The sequence below is a fragment of the Sminthopsis crassicaudata genome, chromosome 3, assembly GCF_048593235.1.
Source record: "Sminthopsis crassicaudata isolate SCR6 chromosome 3, ASM4859323v1, whole genome shotgun sequence".
Lineage (NCBI taxonomy): Eukaryota > Metazoa > Chordata > Mammalia > Dasyuromorphia > Dasyuridae > Sminthopsis > Sminthopsis crassicaudata.
Window position 1 is genome coordinate 512968382 of NC_133619.1, and position 20404 is coordinate 512988785.

Consider the following 20404-nt stretch of genomic DNA (forward strand, 5'->3'; position numbering starts at 1 on the left):
TTGAATTCCCATCTAGTGTTTAATGGCTGGGCAAATTATGATATAGAAATGTGATTTAATCATATGACCATCCATAATTCTATAGAACCAATGATAAAGCATATTTTCTATGTACTGGCAGAGAGTAGATGAACTCAGGATGCACAATGAGATATCCATTTTTGGATATAGTCATTGTGGAAATTTTGGTTTTTTCTTGTATATGCATAGACATATGCACATATATGTATATATACATATAAATATATATGTTATAAAGGTGGAAAGAGAAAAAAATTCTTATTAATTGAATTTTATTTTAAAAATATTTTTTTCCTCTTCAGCAGCTCAAGAACAGGGTGCTTCAAACTGTGTTGTCGTGATGTTTGTTCTGGTCAACAAAGTCCTTCCTGGTTATTGGTCACTCACAAGGCCCTGCTGTCCTAATGACTATATATCTGATTCTTGCCTGGATTATTGATCGACATCCTTGATCCATCCTCTGGTATGTGTGATCCCTGGGTTCATGCTGGTATAATTCACTTCTTAACCTGATAGTCCTTCTTTTTGGATTCCCTAATTCTGGCTTTCCTTCCCAGCTATGCTCCACAACCCCCAGACATTCAAGAATCACTCTATTAGTGATATCACTGCTGCTGTTAATAAATTTCTGCTCAGGTGACAATTAGACTAGATACTCTTCTTAAAGTTACTCTTTCTTGGCTCTAAAATTTCATGATTCTATGCCCTTAATATGGCTGCCCTGATGGTCCTTGAGGGTGGTGAGAGGGCCATCTCCTTTAATATTGATTTGAAGATGCGTTTGTAGTTTCAAGGATAAGGTGCAGCTTAGCATGCCCAGTTGTGCCCAATCTAATTTCCTTCTTCTTCCACATGACAAGCCTTCAGATATTTAAGCAAAGTTGTTGTATCTCTACCTCACCCATCCCCTACCCAAATCTTTCCTTCTAAACATTCCCAATTTCTTTCACCGATCTCTTTATAATATGGTCCCTGTCTCTTTACCACCCTAGTCTGCATGATCATCCTGATTAAATCCTCTATCTTTGCTCTTGTTTTTCAGTGTGACTGAAGAAATAAATGTGAAACATCTACCATCGTCTGATCAGGGCAAAGGATAATTGCTTTTGCAATTTAGACACTACTAACCCTGGAATTTTAGAGTTGTAAAGAACCCACTTAATTCAACTTGTATCTGTTCAATAATTTCCTCCATATCACTATGGGATCATAGATTGGAAGATGGAAGGGAATTTAATGGGCATTTCATCCAACTTCATTTCAAAGGAAAGGAAACCAAAGCCCCAAAAGATGAGGTGATATGCCTGTAGCACATAGTAGCACATAGATACAGGACTTGAAGTCAGATCCTCTGACTTCTAATTCACTCTTTCTATTATATCCCTGACTCCATCTCCCTGATTAGTAGTCATCCAGCTTCTGCTTTAAGAGTCTCTTTACATCTCCAGACTGTTTCCATTACACAAATGATAATGTTCTCAAAAGGATATTCTACCTTAGGGGCACTGGCTCCATCCTCCTCATTTCCCTAGAGGCAGCTGCAGATAAGAATCAATTCAACCAAATTTGTATTGAGCATTTATTGGATCACAGGATCCAGAGTTTGAAAGTTTCCTTGGATTCATCTAGGTCACTATCACCTCTGTCCCTTTTTATAGATTATGAAGCAGAGGTCCAAAGAAGTCAGTCAATAAGTGACTATTAAAGGCTTAATATGTGTCATCCCCTGACCTAAACGTAGAGGATACAGACAAAGGCAAAAACCCGGCCCCTGATCTCAAGTAGTTCATATTCTAGAGGGGAAGACAACATGCAAATAACTAGACATACAAGAGAGCAGACACAGTGACTAGGGAGAGTGAGGTGGTACAGTGAATAAAGCACTGGGTTTGATTCTCCAATTGTTAAATGGTCAAAGGATATGAACAGACAATTCTCAGATGATGATATTGAAATTATATCCACTCACATGAAAGAGTGTTCCAAATCACTACTGATCAGAGAAATGCAAATTAAGGCACCTCTGAGATACCACTACACACCTGTCAGATTGGCTAAGATGACAGGAACAAATAATGATGAATGTTGGAAGGGATGTGGGAAAACTGGGACACTAATACATTGTTGGTGGAGTTGTGAAAGAATCCAACAATCTGGAGAGCAATTTGGAACTATGCCCAAAAAGTTATCAAACTGTGCATACCCTTTGACCCAGCATTGCTGCTATTGGGCTTATATCCCAAAGAAATACTAAAGAGGGGAAAGGGACCTGTATGTGCCAAAATGTTTGTAGCAGCTTTTTTCATAGTGGCTAGAAGCTGGAAGATGAATGGATGTCCATCAACTGGAGAATGGTTGGGTAAATTATGGTATATGAAGGTAATGGAATATTATTGCTCTGTAAGAAATGACCAACAGGAGAAATACAGAGAGGTTTGGAAAGACTTAAATCAACTGATGCTGAGTGAAATGAGCAGAACCAGAAGATCGCTGTACACTTCAATGTTGTATGAGGATGTATTCTGATGGAAGTGGATATCTTCAACATAAAGAAGATCCAACTCACTTCCAGTTGATCAATGATGGACAGAAACAACTACACCCAGAGAAGGAACACTGGGAGGGGAATGTAAATTGTTAGCACTACTGTCTATCTACCCAGGTTACTTACACCTTCGGAATCTAATACTTAACGTGCAACAAGAAAATGGTATTTACACACATGTATTGTATCTAGGTTATATTGTAACACATGTAAAATGTATGGGATTGCCTGTCATCGGGGGGAGGGAGGGGGTGGAGGGAGGGAGGGGATAATTTGGAAAAATGAATACAAGTGATAATGTTATTTTAAAAAATTACTCATGCATATATAATGTCAAAAAATTTATAAATAAATAAAATTTAAACAAACAAACAAACCAAAAAAGCACTGGGTTTGGAATCAGGAAGACTCATCCTCCTGTGTTTAATTGAACACTTACTAACTCTGTGACCCTGGGCAAGTCACTTAATCCTGTCTGCCTCGGTTTCCTCATCTGTAAAATGGGCTGGGGAAAGAAATGGCAAAGCATTCCAGGATCTTTGACAATAAAGCCCAAGTGGAATCATGAAGAGTCAGACATGACTGAAATGAGTGAACAACAAAGAATGATCACACAGGAAGAAAGCATAAGTGTTGGGATTCCCTGGAACCTCTGGCTAGAATCCATGGCACCGGGCATTATGCTAATATCACTTGTCCAATGTCACCAAACCAAAAGGTATTAGTGGGAATTCAAACCTGGCTGGTTTTTTTTTTAGGATCTTTTAGAATCCCAACTCTGACTTTAGATCTAGAATTCTTTTAAGGGTCCTCATCCATGGTGGGCAAAGCTCTTCTAGAGATTTACTTATTCATACCTAAACAGTGACTTATCCTTTAATAACCATAACAATTCTTATTTCCAAATGGCTTTAATGGTTACAAAGCATATCCCCTACCCAAAACAGCCCTAGAAGTCATGTAGTACAAGGATTATTACCTGCATTTCATGGAGAAGTCTGGGGTTAGGGAGTCAGAGAAGAAGAAGAGGGGTGAATACCTAGGCACCAAAGATCAGATCTAAGTTGTGAAGCAAAGTTGGGAGGGCAAGCTAGAATCAGGGCACCCCAAAAGAGGGAAGGTCATGGCAAGGAATGAGTTATGTTGTTATTGTTTAGTTATGTCTAATTCTTCATGACCCCATTTGGTGTTTTCTTGGCAAAGACATCAGAGCTGTTTGCCATTTCCTTCTCCAGCTCATTTTGCAGATAAGAAAACTGAGGGAAAGAGAGTTAAGTGACTTTCCCAGTATCACATAGCTAGTAAGTATCCAAGGGCAGATCTGAAATTCTGCCTAAAGAAGTGAGTTATGTTAGCAAAAACCCAGGACATCCACATAGCTCCAGAGGATGAAGCAAGCATAGGGGGAATAAAATTTTTGCACAGATAATACTCCCATTTCTGTAGTACTTAGTGAGCTCTAGTATTGGCAGACAAAGGTCTCTAAGAGAGATTCAGTGGGGTAAGCCTGGAGTGATCTGCTCTGCTTAACTAAACAGATTAAACCTTCCCTCAGGTACTGATGACAGCTCCAAAAGACATATCACAGTTGGTGTAACCATGTTTATCGGGCAGCATATCTTGGGAAATGTTTTGGTTGAAGTATATGAAGAAAGGGCAGCTAGATAGCATAGTGGCTAGAGCACTAGGCCTAGAGTCAGGAACACTGGAATTAAACTCCAGCCTGATACTTACCAGCTTTGTGATCCTGGGCAGGTCACTTAACCCCATTTGTCTCAGTTTCCTCATGTGTAATATAAACTGGAGAAAGAAAGGCAAACTACCCAGTAGCTTCACCAAAAAAATGAGGTCACAGAGTCAGACATGATTAAAATGACTACACAACACTAACAACAACAAAAAGAGAATCTGGCCTCCTGAAGATATGTCGTTGAAAAAGATAGGAGCATTTTAATCAACAAACAATGTTTTAATTTTATGAAGATGGTTTTGACCTTGAGAATCCACTAGAAGATGATAATAACCATGACAGCAGGAAGTAAAGGAATTCTGAAAACAAAATGCATGAGAACCACTGCTATACCATGCCTCAAGTGGTAAGTGGCAGGAAGACCCAATAAAAGCAACTGTGGAAACTTTACCCCTTATTTTTCAACCTTTGGTTAGATTTCAAGCAAAATTTTCATCATGGTAAATCCCTGACCACTTCCAACCTCATTCTGTTCTCTTTTAGTCATTTTGGTGGTCTCAATGAGGAAAAATTCGAGTCTTAAGAAGCTTATAGAGGAGCCTTCTTCCTCCTCTGAGGAATCAAGAATCACAAGTCAAATCACTATAATACACTGAGGTTCAAATAGACTTTTATATGTTTATTTCTCTTTGGATAAAACATAAGCTCCTTAAAGGCAAAGACTATCGTTATTATCTGTATCCTAATACAGCACAGTGCTTGGCACATAACAGATGCTTAAACAATACTGTTTGATTGATTGCAAAGCACTTTCTTGACAATTATGTTAGGTAGATCATTTACTTATGGATGGGAAAACTGAGAACCAGAGAGATAAAAGGACACATGTCAAAACTATAGAGTTTATTTATGGAACATCACTAATAGAAGGTACCATCCTCTAGTGAGTGATACATTTATTTAACAGTCATTGAGCCTTTAAAAACATTCCAAGCTTATATTTCTCTAATGCTTTGAGATCTACTTGTCAATTTTTTTCACAATAAACCCATGACATAGATAATCCAAGTATCATTATTTCAATGTTTCAATGAAGAATAGCTCAACTTATAGAAGATAACTTGCCCATGATCTCACAGCTAGAATTGAATCCCAGAAGAGTAGTCTAATAGCCATGACTCGAGGAACAAACTAAGACCATGGACAGTTCCCTTTTTTGTTCATGGAAAAAAATAAATCCTAAATTCCCATAGGAACAATGCTATACTTAAGGAATTCATTCCTAACACAGGATTGACCTTAATCCAAATGTTCTTACAGTATGCTATAGGTACAAAGCTCCATCATTCATAAACCAAGATTCCATGAAAAGAATTTCTGATCTGAAATCAAATCTTGACTCTAACACTTTAGGAAAGCCATATCCCCTCTGTGGGCCTCAGTTTTCTTTTCTCTAAAATAAAGGAGCTATATTAGATGACAGTTAAAGTATCTTCCAGTTTTAAATGAGTGATTTTACAAATTTTCACTTCAAAAATAACTGTACTTTGTGCCATAAATATTAAAAGGCATCACAATACAATGAGAAAAGTGCCTCTGAAGTCAGAGAACAATAATTCAAATCCTACTGATGTATAACCTTAGGCAAATAATTTCTTTGGGACTCAGTTTTCTCATCTATGAAATTGGCAGGGGGAAGAGGGGAGAATGGAGGGGTAGGATTAAATAGCCTCTAAGGTCTTTTCCAGTTTTAGATTTAGGGTTCTGTTGCTATTCAATGGATTTCAATTCCCTCCTAAGTAAAGGTCAAACTTCTCTGCATGGCATTCAAGTTCCTCCGCAATCTGACAACACTCATCTCATCTTATATTACTCCCCTCCATGTACCCTACCCTGCAATCAAATGTACACCTCTATCTTCTCACGCTACACTTGCCAATCTCTATGACTTTATCTGGAACATCCTCCTTGTTATTGCTTTTTAAATTCATCCTCATTCCTTAATGCCCACTTCAAGTCCTTTAAAGAAACATTATCTGATCCACCCAGTAAGTAAAGAGCTTCTTCCCCCCCCCACAATCCCACCCACTGAATCACTCATATGGACCTTTGTTTGCCAACACATTAAAAAGATATGGAAATATTAGAGAAATAGGTCTTATTATGGCAGTCTATATATGTATTTTACCCCCTTGGACTATGAGAACCATAAAGATAGGATTATATCTTTTCTAAACTTCTAGATCTAGTACTGGGCTCTAAAATCATTCCACCAGCATATATTAAGGACATATTCTATGCCAGGCACTGTGCTAAGTACTAGAGGCACAAAGAAAGAATTTTTTTTCTGACTCTCCAATGGGAGAGGCAACTCATAAATGATATTTGTAGATAGTTATAAGGATATAATGGAATAATCAATAAAATTAAGCAAGTCTCCTTCAGGTACTATAGAATATATACACAGCAGCCCACCTTGCTTGGTTTATCTATAATTAATGCATTGCCTATAATATATAGTATCTATCATGTATATAGCATTCATTCAACCTCAGACACTTAATGGCTTATTGACCCTGAGCAAATCACTTCATCCTGTTTGCCTCAATTTCCTCACCTGTAAAATAAGCTGGAGAAGGAAACAGCAAACCCCTCTAGTATTTCTTCCAAGAAAACATCAAATATGGTCAGGAAGAGTTGAACATGACTGAAAATGATATATAGAACTCTATGTTTATACCTCACTTTAGTGGTAGGTGAGCATGTAGTAAGCATTTCACTTACCACTTTTATTCCTTTCTTAGAATTTGTAAATACTTTTAGAAAGATAATTTGTATAGCTCATATCTCTTTAAAAAGTTGTCCCTGGAAGTCTCAATTATCCCCCCCCCTTTAGATAAGTTTCCCTATAGCAAGGCGAGATATAGAAAATGACAACCAATCATTCTTTTCAAAAATAGCTATTAGAGCATATGAATATTTGAAGCTGCTAGCTAGAGTTCAGAGAACAGAAGTCTCTTAAATGTGGTCCTTATTCATTTTTTTTTCAATCTCATCATCTCCTTTGCAGCATTTTTCCTCCATCTCCCTCAGCCACCCAAAAGTCACCACCACCACTTCCTTAAGACTGGAGGAATTATAGGATATTGAACACTGAAGTTCAAAGACATACAATCAAATCCCAGCTCTGCTATCTATATAGATTGGGCTTCTTTTGGATCTTTAAAAAAAAAAATAAATATCATCAGGCAGTTTTGTAAAGGGATAAATATGTTTATCCCGGTTTTATCTAAAGGAACACAGGCTCAAAAACTTTGAATTATCCAAAGTCATCTAGAAAAAATGGCAAGCCCAGAACTCTGGTTTTTAAAATTGGGTTGGGTTAGGATTTTTTGTTTTCCTTTGTTAGCCTTTTTGTTTGCACATTCCTAGATGTTACTAAACATAGCACTATTTCCTCAAATTAATTTCTGAGCTGTCTTGGGTTAATGCCCAGGGTGGTTGCCATTCCCATGGCCAATGAGTTGAGAGAGAAGAGAGGAGATAAAGTAGTTGGAATTGGGGGTAGGTGGGAGTATTACTACTGTGGCAAGTAGTTGTCATGGAGGAAGCAGACCTGGGAGAATAGTTAGCCCAGGAGAAAGAAGGATCTAGCACGAGGAAGTAGCTGACCCTGTAGGTTAATTATTGTTGGGGACTTGCACAGAGGGAGGAAGGAGAAATAGCTGTCCCTAAAATTGGAACAAGGAGTTCTAATTCAGCATCTTCCACAAGATTCACCCTCTTGGAGTAAATGATGTGTTTCCCTCTATGTGAATTCCTCAGGCTAAGTGACCATTCCCCCCTCCCCCAGTAACTCTAGGAGGTGGATCGGAAAAATCCTCTCTCCCCCAGAGCAGAACAAAGTCTAGGCATCTAGCCTAGTTCTAAGACAGCATCACCAGGGCTTAATGCAGGCCATTTGGGGATGGGGGAGGGTGACCCTGGGCAACCACAGGGTCAGTCTCTCCTTCTTAAGTGTTATTGATCCATTAAATATAACCACAAGCAAAGAATCAAGGCCACTAAGCATCTCTATCCCTAGGAGGGCCGGAATTGAATGCCCCCGAGTGCTGCATGCTCTACTCCTGAGCTGCTAGGGGTGGGCATAGTGGAGGGGAAAGAAGAAAGAAAAGGTGGTGGGAGCCTCTGCCATCCCAGCCCCAGTTTCCAGTGTTGGAATCAGGTGTCTGCCGAAGCCTGAATAATTCATAGCTGAGTCAAGGAGAGACTGAAGTCCTAGGCTCCTTGGGGCCTGTTTTCTGTCTCCTTAAATCAATTGTTGAGGAGGATAGGGTGGTGGGCAGCCCTTCTGAGCTCTGCAAAAGAAAGAAACTTTCCCCCAACTTACCCCTGTCCACTGCTGCTTCGATCTGCTCTTCAGTCCTCTGCTGCTCCCCATTACAGAATCCTGTGAGAAATAGTCTTTTCTTTTTCCTGCTCCCCCACCTCTTCTTACCCATACCCAGGTGTCAGAAAGCTGGAAAGTCCAAAGTCTCTACCTGGAGCTGTCTATGCAAAGGACTCCCCATTCTCCCAAGATCTGTTGATTTCTTCACTGTGGTCCTCTCCTCTCTGTATTCACATAGACCCCAGCCCCTCTACAATGTGTAGATGGTTTCTTGAGTTTCTATGAATGGGGGGGGGGGGGAGTTAAGCCAACCAACACAGCATCCCTTTCCATGGAACTTGACAGTTTACATAAAACTTGCACATAGAATATAAATATGTGTATATAAATGACACAGAGTAAATGAACAGAGAGAGCCCTGACTGGGAGTTAGCAGACTTAGATCCTAATCTCAGTTCTGACACAGACTCATTGGATCACTTTGGACAAATCATTTCACTTCTCTGAGCCTCATTTCCTTCCTTTGTAAAAGCAGCAGCCCCTTGATTTCTAGGGTGTCTTCTAATCCTGGCGTTCTAGGATTCAAGTTCTATGAATTCCCTATGGGAATCTTCTGGGACTCAGCCAAACCTGTGCTGATCACTCCATCTTTGATATGCTTAGATATCTGTCTGCTCTGGCCTAGATACAAAAGAGTTCCTTAAAATTCATTCTCTAATTTTCCACATCTGTAAAATGAGAGGGTTGAACCAGATGGTCCCTTCCCATGCTTTATGTAATAAGGATCTTTCCGGATCTGACATTCTATGAGCCTACTTATTTTACTGGATCCTCAACATTCCTGAGAGGGAGGCAGGGCAAGCATTACGACACCCATTTTTTAGATTAAAAAAAATTTTTTTGAGAACCACAAATCAGAATTGATTTGTCCAAGATAACTGGGCAAGTTAGTTGCAGAGCTGGGACCAGAACCACTTCCCCTCCCTCCCCTTTATTCCTAGACTTACAGACTAGGACTTTTTCCTCTACAAAATAGAAACTTATTATTTACTGGTATTAGTATGTTATTAATCTAAAGGCAATGCAGCATCATTATGGGAAAACTCCCAGGCTCAGTGGAGTTATCAATCTAATAAACCCAGACCAAGAAACTGATTATGGAAGTTTTAAAACAGTTAAAGCTGAGTCACTGACTAGCCACCCAATCTTTCTTTGAGCTCCTCTGGTATGCCAATGTCTGTGCCAAGGAAAGGACAAGAGGAAGGCAAAACACAAGAACCACTGGAAAACATTACCACCTAAGCCGTAGTCTGGCTGGGGAAGGGAAAAAAGATATTGACAATAAAAAATGTAGGGAGGGACAGTAATGCTGTGAGAGATCGGTGTGGACTGGTGAAGTGGCGAAGAAATGCTTCCCAGAAGTGGGATCTGAACTGGACAGGGAGATACCTGAAAGACAGACCCAGACCATCGGAGCTAGAAGTTCCAAACTTTCCACCTTTTAGAGGGATTGAGAAAGGACTTGTTCAAGGTTATGCATAAGTTAGGGAGTAGAGGCAGGGCAAACACAAAGGCAGGGAGTAAAAGAAATGTCAGAACCCTCATTATCCCTATCCCAAATAGAAACACGAAAAAACAATCATGGCTGATACCAGGAAGGTAACTTTCCAAATTTGCCTTCCCTCTTTCCAGTTGGAAGTGCTGTGGTTTGGGGAGGTCAGTTCTTGGTTGGAGGAGAGTCTCTCAAATCCCTAACCCCTGGAAGAATCTTCTACCTTGAGGGCTCCCAGACTGCCTCCTGTCCCCCACAGTTGGAAGAGAGGAAAGATTTAAAGAAACAGGAAAAAATGGTTGAAGGGTGGAGGAAACCAATTCCACAGATGTGCTGAGGAGGGTACATGGGGGCTGGTGGGAAAGAAGGGAAGGAAAGAGAAGGGGGAAGAGGGGAGGGGAAATGGAGAACGCTAGAGATTCCTGAGTCCGGGTCACCTCCTCTATTTCCCCTCCCTACCGGGACCTCAGGAAGAAGGCGTGTCCTGGATTCCCAGGAGGGAGGGGAGGGAGGGCAGAGTGGTCCAGTAGTAAAGTCCTCCCCCCACTGGGGCTGTCCTGCCACGTTAAGGGGTAGGGAGGAAGCTCAGGCATGCTTCACAGCTTTCTGGGATAGCGATCTCCAGTCCACAGCCTAACCATCCCTCCCCACCCAATTCCCCAAAGGGGCAGTCGGGGCTTCCAACTGCAGAGAAACAAGCCAGCCCAGCCCTGCCGGCTCCTCCCTTCTTGATCCAACTCACTTTCTGAGAAGAACTGCGACCTTTATACTCTCCCCCACCCCACCTCATCCAAGCTTCCTTCCTGGGGGGGCCTGGATGTGGAGGCGGAAGCTATGGTCCTGCAGCCTCCGCCGCCTAGGGCTCTGGCCACCCCCCGGGGCTCGGGGCTGCCAGGAGTCCTGGGTCTTCCTCCACCACCACAGCCTACGCACGGACTCCCGCCTCTGCTTCTCGCACCTCCGCCACTGCTCCTGCTCCTGCTGCTTCTCCTCCTTCTGAGCACGCCGGGGGCTCCGTGCCCCTTCCAATGCTACTGTTTCGGAAGCCGGGAGACGGTAAGCTGCAGCCACGTTGTCCTCCAAGAACTGCCCCAGGACCTACCCACCAACGTGCACAACCTCAGCATCGTGGGCTCCAACCTGACCGTCCTGCACTCGGCTGCCTTCGCTGGAGAGGAGCTGCCCACAGCAGAGGGCAACAGCAGCCACAACAGCAGCGGGGGCTGGGCAGTGCGCCTGGCCAACCTCACATCCTTACGGCTCAACCAAGACAACATCCAAGTGGTGGAGGACGGAGCCTTCTGGGGTCTGCCCCACCTGGCCTCCCTGGACCTCAGTCACAACCCACTGGGCACCCTGGGTGCCTCCGCCTTCCGTCCGCTGCCGGCCCTGAGCGTCCTCAGGCTCAATGCCGCCGTGCAAGGGTTGGGCGATCAGCTGGACGCCGCCCTCCATGGCCTGGCCACCCTGCGCCGCCTCGAGCTGCAAGCCAATGAGCTGACCCACCTGCCACCCTCTGCCCTGGAGTTAGCTCAACTAGAGCTGCTGGACGTGCAAAGCAACGCGCTGACCCGACTGGCGCCGGCTGAACTACGCGCGTTGGGCGGGGAGACCCAGGGGACCCCGACGACCCCAGCAGCCCCGGGACCTAGGAGGCTGCGCGTGTGCCTGGCAAAAAACCCGCTGCTCTGCGACTGCGGGGCCCGGGCGCTTCTAACCCTGCTCTACAAGACCCCCTGGCAGGTGCCGGATGCGCGCAGTCTGCGCTGCGCCGCGCCCCAGGCGCTCCAAGGGGTCTCTTTACTGGCCTTGAACGAATCAACGCTAACCTGCGCCCAGGGTCCCCCAGAGAAGGACGAGGTGAACGAGGAAGGGAAAGGAAAGGGGAAAGAGGAGGCGGAGATGGAAGGGGACGAGGAGGAGGGAACAGAGGGAAGGGATGAGAAAGGGGAGACGGGCTCTGGGGAGGAACTGGAAGCGTCCTACGTCTTCTTCGGCATCGTTCTGGCTCTCATCGGAGTAGTCTTCCTTATGGTCCTCTACCTGAACCGGCGGGGCATCAAGCGCTGGACGCGCAACCTGCGCGAGGCGTGCCGGGACCAGATGGAGGGCTACCACTACCGCTATGAACAGGACGCGGATCCGCGGAGGTCCGGCACCGCCAGCTCGTCCGGCACCCTCTGAGGACGACGCTCTCCGTCAGGCAAACTGGACTGCCAGGGACAGGAGGGGAGCTTAGCCCCTCTCCGCACCAACCTTTGGCTCTTCGGCCCTTCCCATCTTGAGCATTTAGTCTCCAACCTTCCTCGATCCCTTTCCCTCGACCCCTTTCCCCCGGCAACTGATCCTTGGCTCTTAACCTTCCCGTTAAAATTTAGGCACTTTGCTCTACCTTGTAAACCTGTTATTTAATCCCCGCCTATTTCTAGACTCTTAGTTCCTCCCGCAGACGCTCGGGCCCTTTCTCAAGTTTTAGGCACTTAATATCCCCCCTTATTACTCCCCTCTACATTACTTCCCCTCCCCCCCACCAGGCCTGAGGAAATGAGGACTCGGCCTCTAATACATCAAGTTCTTCCTCCTCTTCTATACTCTCTCCCTTCCTTCTCTTTTTTCTCATCCTCCTCTTTGTATTCTTCCTCTCAACCCTTCTCCTTTCTTTCCCTTCGCCTTCCCTTTCCCTTTTTTTTCACCCTGCTCCTCCTCTTTCCCCTTTTCCCTGTTTTCTCCCCTTCTTTATTCAAATACCTTCATCTTCCACCCTACCCCCACTTCTCTCCTCCTTCGGTTTTGGGCTAGGGAAAAGTCATAATTTTAACTGGGAAAGAGGAAAAGATGAGGAGAAATCTTATTTTGAGGTTTTGCAGAAATAGAGGGGTTTGAATGCATTCCCTGAATAGACAGCCGGACTGCTCTCAGGGCCCATTGCTGCTAAAACTGGTGCCTCCACTCCATTCCACCTATTCCTCTCTCCCTTACCCACCCAGTTCTCTTTCCTTTTCTTTCTTCTCATCAAATGAGAGATTTGTGGAGCCCTTAGCACATTGTCTGGCACATAGTAGGCGCTATACAAATGTTTATTCCTTTCCCTCTCCCACTTATTCCTCTTCTTTCTGCACTCTCAATATGCCTCCTTCCAGCTTTTCTCCCTTTCCTCCTTTCCTTTTCTTTTCCTGTTTTCTTCTCACTTCTCCCTCATTTGAAATCTCTTTCCTCCCTTTCATGGAAAATAGAATATTAGTGCTAGAAAGGTCCTTAGAGGTTATCTAAGCCAAACTTTTCTTGACCCTTCTTTCCTCTTCTCTCTGATTCTCTCTCCTCTTTCTCCTTTTTCTACCTCCTCCTTGAACCTACCTACTAAGCAAACCCTTCTTTCTCACCCTTCCAAGGATTCTCCCCTCTTCAAATCCCTTCCTCCTCTAGGGGACCTTGGTCAACCTGACAAGTTTCCCTTTTCTCAGGCACAAATTCCCCTGCTCCCTCCTCACTGGCCCCAGTGAACCTGTTTAAAAATCTGGAGCCTGTCTGTCAGCCACATGCATGATCGATCTCAAAGCACACCCATTGTGGGGAGGGGTACTGCCTAATCCTGGAATCCCCTCTCCCTGGGATTTCCTCCTTCCATAGGTCAGGCTGTGATAACAGACTATGTCCACTCTATGGAAAAGGGAGCTGCCCCATCCTCACCCCTTGAGATTCAAACCCCCCCCTTTACTTGTTCAGTCTCTTGAGTGGTCAGTTTTCTATAAAGCTTGCAATAATTTCTGGACCCTCTAGTTTTCCCTTGGAAGTGCCTGTGTCATTCTTCATTCGATCTTGAAGGAACCCTGGGTTTGGCAGCTCACAGGCAAGGAATAGGAGTCTCACACACACACACACAGAGAGAGAGAGAGAGAGAGAGAGAGAGAGAGAGAGAGAGAGAGAGAGAGAGAGAGAGAGAGAGAGAGAGAGAATAAAAAAGTAGAAGGGTCCTCAAAGGTATAACTGAATCTCAATATTTTACAAATGAAAAACTGGTACCCTAAAAAAGAGAAAACACTTGCCCAAAGTCACACAGCTATGGAATCATAAGAAGGTACATTAGAGAAGGTGTGTTTGTACCCTTTATTTTAGAGACAATTGAAGCTCAGGGAGGGACAAAAAGAACTCAAATAAATGGCAGAGATGGGACTCATGGGATAAGAAAATGACTCTATGTGCCCTTTCTCCCTTCATTTCCTCAAACCCAAAGACACAGAGTATTAAATTAGAACCGTGGTGCTACAGGATTAAGTAAAGTTGGGTACAAGAAAAGACTTCATGAGAAATAAAAGTTGAGGGATGTTAAAATAAGGGAGGCAAGTTATGTATTCTCTTAATTAACTACATGGTAAAATGGATAGAGTACTGGGCCTAGAGTCAGAAAGACTTATCCTCTCGACTCAGAAATCAGACACTTAGTAGCTGTGTACTCTGGGTAAGTCACTTAACTCTATTTGCCTCAGTTTCCTGAGGTAAAGATAGCCCCAAATGGATTTACAAAGAATCAGACATAATTGAACAACAACAAAACAGACTGTGCTCCATTGGCTACTGCCATTAGTAGAGCATCAGATTTGGAAATCAAAGGATCAGAGTGGTGCTCCACTACGCATTAGCTATGTGATCTTAGCTGTCACTTCCCTTCAATGAGCCTCATTTTTCTTATCTTTGACAGTATTCACACATCACAAAATCACTTTTAAAATTCTAAAGTATCAGGATCTCTAAAGTGAAAGGATCTCTAGAGTCCTTTCTAGTTCTAACATTCTATTTTCCATGAAAAGGGGGAAAGAGATTTCAAGTTAGAGAGAAATAAGTGGATTATTAATGTTAAATCTCAGGATGGTTGCATCTGATCCTCCTCAGACTCTTCATTCTCCCATCAATATATTAGCCAGAGGAAAGCCAAAGACAGTACTTGCAAAATCAAGTTTACTCTGATAGTCAATAAGATTCTTGATTTCAAAGTTATAGAATTTGGTTATTCTAAGATATATAATTAAATTGATCAGGAGAATGTCACAGATATAAATTAAAGATAGTGTGCCGACTAAAGATGGGCTAATGTCCTACTTTGGAGAAAAAAAAAGAAAAGAAAAATGTGAGTTTTTCAAACTATAATAAGCCTGACAACTTGATTTCGATTCTTGGGGAAAATCTGGAATGAATACTTAAGAACATTCTGAAAGGGAAAGAGTGATCACTAAGACCAAAGGTAAATTCACTTAAGACTAGTAACTTCACTTAGAAATGCCCATGATGTTGTTTAATTGTATTTCAATAAAGCATTTAATTAAGCCTCATATAGACGTAATAGAAACATCAAATGTATGGGTAGGTGTGTAACTATTTGACTGAGTAGAGTGAAAATATATGTATGTGCCTCATGTCTCTTTGAGTTGTCTTCAATATTGCAATGATTGTTTCCTTTTGATGATTAGAGACATTGTTGTCTCTAACTAATGCAAATAATGAGGAGGTAACTAGCTATCCCCAAGTGGAACAGGATCCCTCAGGAAATGATGAGTTCTTTAGCGCTAAAGATTTTGAAGAGGAAGCTGTATGACCACCTATCAAGGATGTTGCGGAGTGGATTGCTGTTTGGGTTACAAACTGGATTCCTTGTCCTCTGAAATCCTTTCTAATTTTGAGATGGCATGATTCTATGACTGATTTATACTTGCTGCCCCAACGTGGAATAACCTTATTTAAAAAAAAAAAAAAAAAAAAAAAAAAAAAGATTTCTGCTTAAGTAGAAGTTGGAGCAGAGGCCATTTGACTTCTCTTCCAGTTCTAAGGTTCTATGATTGGAGGTAAAAAACATAGAGGTCCAAAGTAAATCAAAGACTCCAGGGTTTCAGGAAAATGGATTTTATAGTTCTATTGGGCAAGGTCAGTACTAGTTTTATAAGTCTGAAATTATGCATTCCCAAACCTCCTCAGAAATATTGTTCAATGCTAGTTATCCCCCTCTACTGATGGGAAATTTACCCCCTATCTTGGAAGCCAGTTTTATCATGGGGAAATCTCATTAAAATTTTCTTCCTTAAATTGAAATCATCTGTTCTTTTTTTTCCCCTTGGGCCAAGAAGAATTCTTTTTTTTTTTTTTTTTTTAGGACAAATATCCTTAGTTTCACAATTCAATTTCCTATGCTATAGCCTCTGTTCTTTCTCAAAACTGTCCACACTTCTCTGAATTCTTGTTGGATGTCAGTCTCTTTCTGAAAATATGATGTCCTTAAATGAACACAATACTGCAGACTTAGTTAGGGCTTTTTGGTTATCATTTCACATTGTTGATTTTCATATTTCCCATTTATGTTATTTATTTGTTGAACCCAAGCATAGGACTTTTCATTTATTCATTTCATCTTGTTAAACTCAACCTTATAAGCTGTTGAAATCTTTTTGGATTCTAAGTGCATCCTTCAACATATTAACTATTTCTCATCTTAGTATCACCTGGAAATTTGATGTATTTACAATCTGTGTTTTTATCCAAGTCTTTTTTTTTTACAAATGTAAAGTGTTGAAATCAGATCCCTGAGAAACTCCATTAAGGTTTCCCCTCCAAGCTGACATCAAACTATTAATGGCTATTCTTTGGATCCAGTCACTGAATTAGTTCCAAAGCGATCTATCATTCAGTTCCATTTCTATCTTATACATAAGGTTGCCATAATATATTAGAATACTTCACTGAAATCCAGTGAATTTCTATGTGACTATATCGTTTTTGATACCTAATTAGTTTTTTGTTCTAGAATCACATAACTGAGACATAAAGCACTGTGTAAACATCAGTGAAACAGCCTTGAAAACCTAAAGGCGTGTGTGTGTGTGTGTGTGTGTGTGTGTGTGTGTGTGTGTGTATGTAAACCTGGGGAAATCATTGAAAATCTTGGTTTCCAAGATTATTCTAAGTCTGTAGATATTGGAATAGGTGCATTTGCCCTAGATTGGCAATGCCCTAGATCAATGAGATTATGGTTGATCCCCAAAAAAGTTGTTATTCATCCAAATGATATCTCAAGGTATCCTTGACTCTCTTGCCTTTCTAAGTATCTACTGTTTGGGGCTTCTGAGATGCTAGGGTTGTTTTTTCATTCACTGAGACTCCTCAGAAAACAAAGCAGCCTCCTCTCATGCACCACACATTCCATACATATATACCCTCATAAGTAATGAGTATACATATGTTCTCATACTCATCAAACACCCAAACACATGTACCCACAGACAAACACCCATCCATAGACATAGGTTCTCAGATACCCTTCTACATACACATGCATATACACACACTAAATATATATACTCATATATACACACTCACACCCACATATACTTAAGCACATTCCAGCTGCTGAAAATTGGCCAGCAAGAGTTAAAGTCATTTACAGACCTTAGCTCTGCTACTTTTTCTCCCTAGCTTAGAAGCCCTAAACCTCATCAGTGTTTCTTCCTTCTCTGCTGAGGTCAGTGTTCAACATCTGTTACCATAGGAACACACCCTCCTCCCTCTCCTTCCCTATCCCCCTAGCCCTCACCTCTCCAAAATGAGGGTTTTCTGAGGGCTGGGCTTGCCCATTCTGACCAGGGGCTCTTGTCTCCTTAAGACACAGCTTGCTGAGACCAAGGACTAAATTCCCTCCCTCAAACATGGGACTGCCTGAAGTCAAATATCATGTTTCCTCAGATGATGAACATTAGAGAAACAGACAATAAGAGGAAGAGTCCAGATGTAGACACAGTGACATAAATATGGGAATTGTGGTTTTTTGACTGTGTGTGTATGATTTTGTTTTTTAAAAAACATTGAGTCTCCCTCCTTCTCCTTTCCTTTGGCTCATCAATCTCTCTTTAATTTCAATAAAGGCAGTTTCGTTTTATTGATCTATGAGGCATCACCCAGAGCAGCCTAGACTCCATTTTCTCTGAGCCCTGAAATCTCAGCCCACTGCTTCCCCATGATTCAGTCTTGGCAAGATTGTACGAAGTAATCTCTTAATTATGGCTCATCTCAGTTCAAAGAGCCAGAATTCACTGTGAATATAATGGCTAAATAGATGCTAACTGATGGAGGCCAACCAAGAAAGGGTCCTTGGAGGACACAAGTTTTGATCCATAATTTTAAAAACTGGAGGAATAGAGTGATTGGTGCCTATGGCATCTTGGAGCCTGGAGACAGAGTTCTATTTAATTATGCAATCAATAAATATTTATTAAGAACTTTTCTACGTGTGAGGCAGGTACTATTCTATGTATAGAATCTACATGTACAAAAAAAAATAACAATTCTTATCCACAAGAAATTTATATTCTAATGGGATATGGAAATATTTATATAATTACATATATTACATATAGGCATATATAGATAGATAGATAGATAATGAATTGATATAAAATATGCAAAGAAATGAAATACAAGGTAGTTCCAGAGGAATGATTCTAGCAGTTATTTTTTAAGTTGATTTTTACTCTAGTCTTTTGTGATTCTATTTGGGGTCTTCTTAGCAAAGATTTCTTTCTCCAGCTCACTTTATAGATGAGGCAAACAGGATTAAATGACTTGTCCAGAGTCACACAGCTAGTGTCTGAGGCTGGATTTGAACTCATGAATATGGGTCTTCTTGATTCCAAATCCAGAATGCTGTCCACTGGGACAATCAAACAGTTCAAGGAATCACAAAAGGCTTCATGCAGAAAATGAGCTTCATCTTAAAGGAAAAGAAAGACTCTGAAGAGTAAAGAAAGAAAGGGAATGCATCCCAGGCTAGTTCAAATACATGTAGAGGGGGGAAATGGTGTGTTATATAAAAGGAACAAAAAGGAAAGCCATTTTGTCTAGATCCCAAAGTGAAAGAGAAGTAATGTCCAATGAAGCTGGAGAGTAGGTTGGAGTCAACTTTTATAGGGCATCAAAAATCAAACAGAGGAGTTTATATTTTATATAGTAGGAAACTAATGGAGTTTACTCAGCAAAAGAGTCACATGGTCAGATTTACCATCAAGGAAAATTACTTTGGAACCTGTATGTAAGATATACTGGTACAGAGACAAACTTGAGGCAGGATATCAATTAGGAGGTTATTGCAATAATCTAGTTGATAAGTGATGAGGACCTCGACTATTGTGGGAGCCAAAGATCATTGCTTGCCTTCCTATATATTTATATATGGGGCTAGTTGCAAAGCTTAGATGCTCTCCTGACCTTTCTCATCTCATAAGGTTGGAATCTCCACTCCCTTCATTTAATGGAAACCAACACAGTACAAGTTTGTTTCCCACCCCCCACCAAAGGGCAACATGTCAAACTCAGGAAGGAGACTGTACAAAACACTTTCCCATGCCGTTAAGGAAGAAGCCAAACCAAGAATAAGAAGAAAATGGTTACTAAGCTTTTTTTAACAGCCAATTAAAGAGCATCCACCCAATATTTCTACACATAAACAAATTTCTCTGTAAGATAGTTTTATTTTATATTATCATGATGGCCCCAGAAATAGGATCCTTAGTCTTTTCCAAGAATTGAGTAATAGAGTAGTATCAAAAGTGTTTCATGCACATGTCAGACCTAAACACACACACACACACACACACAAACACACACCACATAACACATATATATCATCTATGTAGAGATGAGAACTCATGGGTTCTGATGAGAGGTAATAGAGGGATAATAGAAGTCTCCTCTGTTCTTACCTTGGGGATACAACCACAGTTAGGGGGCATGATGAAACAACAAAGGAAAGTGAGGAGAAGTGCTTAGAAAGGAAGGAAAAGAATCAGCACAGAGTAGGATCTTAAGAGTCCAGAGAGTATCCAGGAGAAAAGGGTAGTCAAATGAGGCACATAGGTCAAGGACAATTAGGTCCGAGGAGTGACCTTATGATTTGACAGATTTCTGGCAACTATGGAGAGAGCAATTTAAATTAGGTGATAAGATTGAAGACAGATTGCAAAGGGTTGAGGATCAAGGAAGAAAAGAGGAAGTGGAATCAGTGACCATAAACAGCTTTTTCAGTTTTAGTGAAAAAGAGAGGAAAGGTATCAGACAACAGCCTGAAGGAAAGGTTGGATCTAGTGAAGGCTTTTAGTTTAAGGCAATCAGTTTAAGGAACCAGTGGATAGAGGGACATTGAAGATATTGGAGGGTGTTTGAAGATTCACTCTT

At 41.7% G+C, this 20404-nt stretch overlaps 1 protein-coding gene across 1 annotated transcript; it reads left to right on the plus strand.

Moving 5' to 3' along the window:
- Positions 1 to 10780: 10780 nt before the first annotated feature.
- TPBGL (trophoblast glycoprotein like) lies at positions 10781 to 12382 on the plus strand. The gene has a single exon (XM_074302236.1). It carries the CDS (start codon positions 11033 to 11035, stop codon positions 12380 to 12382), a length of 1350 nt encoding a protein of 449 aa, XP_074158337.1. The 5' UTR covers positions 10781 to 11032.
- Positions 12383 to 20404: the final 8022 nt, after the last annotated feature.